General features: G+C 44.8%; 1 protein-coding gene across 7 annotated transcripts in view; it reads right to left on the reverse strand.

Annotated features, from left to right (window-relative positions):
* USP34 (ubiquitin specific peptidase 34) overlaps positions 1-7,275 on the reverse strand; it is a 129,450-nt gene extending 122,175 nt beyond the window's left edge. For all 7 annotated transcript variants that reach the window (XR_014618336.1, XM_084285094.1, XM_084285095.1 and 4 more), the window contains exon 1: positions 7,142-7,275. Coding sequence is in view for 6 of the 7 variants with exons in the window: in XM_084285094.1 (XP_084141220.1) it covers positions 7,142-7,184 (43 nt within the window). In the remaining variant the exon portion in view is untranslated. The remainder of the gene's footprint in view (positions 1-7,141) is intronic.
* Positions 7,276-7,562: the final 287 nt, after the last annotated feature.

The raw sequence follows: 7,562 nt of genomic DNA on the forward strand, positions 1-7,562 counted from the left end.
ACAGGAAAGGGGAAAAATGTATTACGGAACACTGTTAAAGGAAACAATGAAACATGAAGGGACAAAACTATATGTATACAACAACACTGAAGATAATAAAGCAAGGCGGAGGACAGAGAAGAGCAGAAAGAGATGCAGATAAGCAGAACGGAAAAGTGAGAAATGGAAAAAATCATGAGGACAGAAAAAGAACAACTTTGAAAGACAGCTAATAGAAGGGTTGCAATAATGATGAGGCACAGGACAGAGTAGGAATATTATCAAGTACTTAGGTGAAACTAAATACTCAAAGTAGAAAATACAAGACTAACATGAAGGAGCCTGGTAAACACTGCTTTCTCCTTCCAATTTCTAGGATGCCAAATTGCAAACTGCTCGTCACTTGTCTACAGAACACAACTGCAGGACACGAGATCTGCTCTTCTCACTCAACCTTACTTGAACACAGGAAGACAGAAGCAAACTGCAGATGAGGTGGAGAAATCAAAGCAGCGAGGAATTAAAAGTCGCAAAAAGAAAAATTGGCATTAACAATGGAGGGACGTATCTTACCATTTAACACGGCAGAAAAATATAAAAAAAGAATTCTACAAATTAAAAGGAAGTCTCCTAGTCCCCCTGAGGCCATATAAATCCCTCTATGCAAGAGAAAACAAAACCTTTGGTCCTCCAAACACCCAGACAGCACCTCCATGCAGGCCAGGCGAAAAGAAATAGGGCCAGCGTCTGCTCTCCAAGGTCCTGCCCCCCCAGGCACAGCACACAGCTCCCTGCCCAACCGTCCTCTTACCAGCAGTGTCCCGCTGCGCTCCCCGTCACCTGAGCATCTAAGGACACTTACAGTAGCTGGGCTCCCCAAGGAGTGGCACTGAAAACATCTGGAACAAACTGCAACACAACACCTTGGACATGTCTCAGTAACTGCTTGGGATTTCCACATCTTGAAAACTACCCTCGCACAGGAAGCACCATATAGCACCCAAAGACACGAAAGAAAAAGTAACGGGAAGTTTTCACAGGGAATAAAATGACTTCAAGTTCCACACTATTCAGATATTTTTTAAAAAGTCAAATGGTAAGAGATGGAAAGAGTTTTCCTTTCTTTCTTGAATTTTGCTCAAGCTACTCACATAACTAAGCAGGAATTACTGTAAAGTCTGTGTAGGCCCACTAGTAGGAAGGGGGGGGAGCATCTACAGCATAAAACTTGCAAACCTTTACTATAACCAAGCAAGTGAATTTCCTTAATATGACATATGGTAACAAAAGTAAGGAAGTCAATTTCTACAGCTTCCCTAAGCTTTAAGGATAAGATTTCACTATACACAAAGAGAAAAATCTCAGCAAATACATGTCAACAGCCCATAACTCACAACAAAACTCAGCAGAATGGGATTTACGTAACTAATCTTCAGCATCAGTGATCAAGCGGCTTGAGCAATGAGAAAGAACCAGTCTTCGGCAGCCTGAACAGGAAAAGTTTCAGGACAAAATCATTTTTAATCACATCAAATAGCATGAACCAAAATCACTGTACAGAACAAAAGCTGAAATATCTCGCTAAAAATAGAAGCCTTTCAGCTATGAAAGTCAGAGTTTATCTTTCAATTGCCTTGCAATTACAAACAAGAAGTAAAAACTACTTTATCTTAGCATCACCTTCCCTTTTGCTTTAACAGTTCACAGTTAAAAAGATTTAAGTTCCTCCTCTCATTTTTTTCTGCTGGTTATTCTGATTTATTTGGAGTAGTACTTCACCACAGTCCATGATAACTACAATTTGGGAAATACTGCTATGAAGAAAAAGTTATTGTCATTTTCCTCTAAGTCTGGTTGCTCATCCCCTTAAATGTGTCAAAGACAAAAGTAAACATGGAAGACAGCGAACATAAAGTTTATAAATAATTTATAAAGCTTTTCTTCAATGGAAGAAAGCGAAGATTTAGGTTAGCTTCGTAAAGTTGGGTGATTACCCCAATAACTCCCCAGTGGAATCTCTGCAAAGGTTCTGAATGTAAAAACATTGAGGAATTAGAATTTAAGGAAGTAAATAAATGCACGATGCAGCAGAGGCAACTGTCTTGAAGTCTTGCACAAGATGAACAGGCATAGTCAAATAGTCCAATGAAACTTTAGATCTGCACAAAAACCTACAGGTAGTCAAATAATTGATATGAAAGCTTACAGGCAGCCACCTGCCCAACAGTAGCTCTTACAGACTGAGTGATGCAGATAACGCGTGTGATATTCTTATTATAAAATATATGTATTATCTAAAATAATATGTGATGCATGCATCTACGACATAAAATATTCATCCTCTCCAGAGTCCAAATACCAGGCTGAGCAATGCACTGTTCTGAATATATTTATTTCTTTTCTACCTCACGGTGAACACCTGGAGTCCTCCTTTAAGTTTCTTCTTTGTACCCTCCACATGCCAGGATTCCGTGACAAGAAGTCAGGCCAAGCATCTTCAGCATCCCAATTAAGGGTTATCCTGAACTATACAAATACACTCCAGTATCTCAAGTCTTTTATGGACCTGATCATGTTGGAAGGAGTTCTGCAGCCTAGCTGACAGTGATGGACAGAAGACTAAAATCTGTAGTAGTACATCCAGTAGCACATCCACGTGCAGTGCTACATCCATCTCTCATACTTAAGTAAACTCACTTGTGTTTGGTGGTGGTTTTTTTAATGATTTATTTATAAAACACTAAAGAAAAAAACAAATATGGCCCCAAAGCTTGAGCAACAGAATAATATCTAGAAGCCTCTACTAATCAATGTGAACTGATTTTATAAGGCTTCAGTGTTGCTAGACAAAAACAGTTGGGCTAAACAGGCCATCACTGAAGAAAGAGAAGCAGAACGCTGGGAATAAACACTTACGTTTCCAGAACCAAAGAACTGCAAATAACCTAGGCCTGCCAATGTTACCTAAAACCGTGACTGCCACTCTATACTAAAACCTATTTTCTAAGTTTGGTGTTCTTTCTGGTGGGTGGCTGTTTTGTTTTTCTTTAAAAAAAAAAAAAAAAAAAACAACAACAACAAAAATCTTTTATGAAAACAAACCAAGCATAAAGAACAAAACAAATGTAAACTGAAACCATCTATGGAGTTTTAAGTCAACATACATCAACACCCGCTGCGGTCCCACAGGGAAGCCTCTTAGGCAACCAAGGCTCTCCGCGACATGTCACAGCCAGGATTACAAGCGCAGCTGACTCAGGACCAGTATGAGAACCACAGATTTCCACTTCAGGCGCAGAAGAGGCAGTCCCAAGCACACAACAGCAATCTTAAACATCTATATCATGGAGCATCATGTACTCCACACCTTTAAGTGAAGGCTGTATAGGTGTCCAACAATAGGACAGTTTTGCAGATTCCTGGAAACCATCGCCGTGCGGCACAGTGACCTGAAATACTGTGGTGTGAGAGACTTGAGAGAGAAAAACACGTTTATGTTAATTTTTGTATTTTCTGAGTTAACTAATAATTAGTTCATGATTGTATGAGTATCTGCACCGTACCTAGCAAAACAGAATTATCCTGATCAGGGCCTTTGGACAGCACAGCAATGTAAATATTACTGAAGAACAAATGAAACTCAATATAATTACTCCTAGACTAACAAGAACTGGCATCCAAAGAAACCAAGGAATGTACAGTGTATTGATACCAGGGTTCATTTTAGGATACAGAATGCTTCAAATTAACATAAGAGCACATAATGTCTTCTACATGCTTTTCCTGTAGAAAGCAAGTACATTTAAAGGAACCCTTCTCATGAGAATATGTTCTTTTATAAGTCTTTTATAAGTAAGTGTCCTTATCTTAAACTTAAAAAATAAAAATAAAATAAGGTTACTTAAGTGTTTATGTTGAGAAAGATTAATTCAGAAATCAGACTAACCTCTATACAGACTTTGCTTCTATTAAAACCTTGCCTGGGAAAACCAAGTGATGCTAACGCACCTAGAGTGCTCAGCAAGGAATTAAACCGTTCAACTGAGCAACAGATCTTGCAATACAAGAACTGCTTTAAAGCCTATTTCATAGATGACATTGTGCTTCATGGAGTCCCTGGATCAAATCATAACTTGAAACTGCTACTACTTCTCAGGAAAGATTCTCAAGATCAGGGAACTTACTGGGTTTCATACTTAGATTAACTGCTGACAGTAAAGATGCTGCAAGAAAACGCAATACTGCCTGCTTGTCATGCTTAGGTATAGTAATGAAACTGTGTGCTGAATACACACACACCCCTTTGGTCATACAAAATACATTTTTAAACTAGTTTTCCAACTCCACAAGAACTCACCTGGCACTTGCAAAACGCTGTAGAAGTATGCCCACCAACTGGCTACCTGTTAGAAATCAGGCCTACGGACCTCGAATCTTGCAATGAGCTCCAGCAAGACAACCCCGGGCCTACACAAAGGTGTCTGACAAACAAAAGCTCCAGCTCTGCACACTGTGATGGGGTGCAGAGTTAATATTTTAAGTTTACAGGGACTAACATGTTCATTATAAAAATATGTCCAGCTGCTTGCAGAATCACAAAGTTCCATCCTTCTGTCCTCCCTAAGTTGCTAATTTCTTCTGAGGAAAACTGGAGCTCCCCACATGTTCTTTTCCACACAATCCCTCAGGAGTTGTTAGTCAATTCGCTTTCTAAGTGACCTGCCATACAACCGATACCAAATAATTATTTTGTAAACATCAGGGCAAATGAAGATAAAGAGCAGTACGTACTCTGTAAAAATATTTAGTTTAGCAAGGAATTTCTAAAACAAAGTAGAGGATGTTTCCTGGACCTCTTTCAAAATACTGTTTTAGTAGTTTCAGTGAAGAGGCAATCCCAAATGCTCAGCGGGCAGAAAAGGAAACTGCTGGCAGTCTCTGGCTCACACATTTTGGGCATGACCTCATTCTTCACTACTACTTTCCATTTTTGCTGCAATGCTTTAAAAACCAAGGCCTGGCATTGTTTTTGTGCATTAAGATTAAATATCACTTAAGAAATACACAAAATACAAATTGAAGTTACAAAAGAAAAGTATATCGCCCTTGTAAATCCTGCTCATAGCAGGAATGCAGGTGACATGCACAATGCACCGTATCATATGTCTCAGTATCCAAAGGCATACACAAAGTATGTATATTTTCTTAAAGCGTCCTTGTTCCTCTGAATGGAAGACCAAATCCAGTGCTATTTGACCAGCATTTCTGGAAGTTCATTATACAACAACAACGGTGCACAATTCCCCTAATAAATTTGGCTGTAAAAGCCAAATTTTCTTTTCATAACTAGCAAGTTTGTATTTTAAATTACACAGAACTATCCATTACATTATCTAGACCATAGCTTATCAAAAGCCCAGTATCGTAGTGATTTATGATACTACTTTATCTATAAGGGAATATCTACATGCCTACATCCCAACTACCTTGAAACGGTTCTAGAAATAAATTCACACAGGAAATTCCTAGATTTCTTGAAATATCAAGTTTAACACTGCATTTTTTTTTATATTTAGTTATATCAACCTTGATCAAGTTTAAACAACGATTATTTATCAGCCCATCAAAACCAACTGAAGTTATCTTTTCCAGCAAACAGTTGTCATCGGCGCACCATTGATAATTTAGGCCTATTTCAAGCCTACTGTTTAAATAAGCACTCAGTCCATAATACCAAAGTATTCCTTACCTCTGCAGTTGAAAAAGATAAGATACACATGCTAAATTAAGTAAACATCCCAACAATTGTTCCAAACCAGATATAAGAATTACAAACTTAGCAAACTGAACCAGCAATTTTAAGGACCCAACAGTTCTCTGATACTAACCTTTGAATCCGATTTATCCCCATCTCCAGACTCTCCTGAAAGTTAGTTTTACACACACGTTTTTGCTTTCCAGATAAAATGCTGACCGCTGCTGAATATCATATTTCCCCAGCAAGTAAGAGGCCAACTCTCACCTATCATAGCACCTACTGATAGATCTTTGCACAGAATGAATCCCACATGCAATTAGACCTCACGAGAGTGTTTTGTTGTTTTTTTTTTTTTAATAAAAAGAGGAGAGAAAGAAGGCAAGCTCTACCCGGGTCCCGCTCTAGGTAGCGTTCTGTGTTTCAGTTTACTGGAAGCTGCTTTGCTCCTAAACCCACTGTGGTGTGTGACCAGGAAAACGTTTACGCTGAAGATTTCAGATAGCCAAACTTCCCGCTAACCCCCAACTTCACGAGGTAAGTTGGTTAAATCCCTCGGCATCTCCCAGAAATACCGTTTGGGGGTCTTTGTTCAGGCAGCAGCTCCCCAGACGGCCCGGGGAGGGAGGAAGGTGCCTTGCAGCCCGCCGAGAGCCGCCAGCGGCTTGCAGGGGCCACGCGAGGCCTACTGCAGGGGGGGGGCGAGGGGATCTCGGCGATCTCGTGCCCCAGACGAGCCGGGGATCGCCGGGGGGCCACCTGCCGGGCCCCCCCCCCCGGCCCTCCCCGTTTTTTAGCCGGCACCTGTGCAGGGGGAAGCTCGGGGGTGGGCAGCAGGAGGGCACCCCCGAGGCGGAGCCCCCCGCCGAGCCCGGCCGCTCTCCTCAGGGCGCCGGCTCCCAGCCTCGTCCCTTCCCCTCGGGCTGCCGAGGGGAGGCAGGAGGGCTCGGAGCCGCCTTCTTTAAAAGGCGGCCGGCCCAGGCCCGGCCTCCAGCTGCCGAGCAGCCCCCGGAGCGGCTGGCGGGCAGCTCCTCAGCGAGCCGGAGCCAGCTAGGCCCCGCTGCGGCTCCGTCCCCGCCCGGCCCCACACGCGCACCCCTGGGGGGGCTCCTGGGCCAAACCGGGGGGGACGCGGGGACAGGCCTCGGGGAGGAGGAGGAGGAGGAGGAGGAGGAGGAAGAAGAGCAGGGGGGAACCGCGCAGCGGGCAGGTCGCCCCTTCGGCGGCCACCCCGCGGCCGGGAGGCCCGAGCCTGGCGGCGGCGAGGAGGAGGAGGAGGAGGAAGGGCGGGAGGGAGGAAGGAGGCGAAGCGGGGCCGTGAGCCAGCCCCTGCGGGGGCCGCGGGGTCCCGGGCCGGGCTGGGGAGCGCCGGGGGGGAGGGTAGCGGGGGAGGGCGGCCGCACTTACTCTCATTTAACACCTCCAGCAGCTCGGCGCAGCTCTCACACATTGTTCATTAACAGCAGCAGCCGCCGCCGCCGCCTCCTCCCGACCATTGATTGATCCGCTCGGTGCTGCTGATTGATGATTGATGGGGGCCGGGGCGGGGGTCAGCCGGGGGGAGGGGAGGGAGGGGGCGGGAAGGGAAGGGCAGGGCAGGGCAGGGCCGGGCAGGGAGAGGGGGGAGAGGCCGGGGCCGCTGTGGGATCGGGGAGGGGGGGATGGGGCGGCTGATCAATGCAAATGAGCCTGTGGCGGCGGCGGCGGCGGGGAGGAGAAGCCGAGTCACTCACTGGCTCCCAGTGGCTCCACGCGCCGCCATTTTGCTGAGGGGGAAGGAGGAGGAGGGGACGGCGGCGAAGGGGAGGGGGGGGAGGAGGAGGAGGAC

This window comes from Netta rufina (assembly GCF_964035555.1).
Source record: "Netta rufina genome assembly, chromosome: 3".
Lineage (NCBI taxonomy): Eukaryota > Metazoa > Chordata > Aves > Anseriformes > Anatidae > Netta > Netta rufina.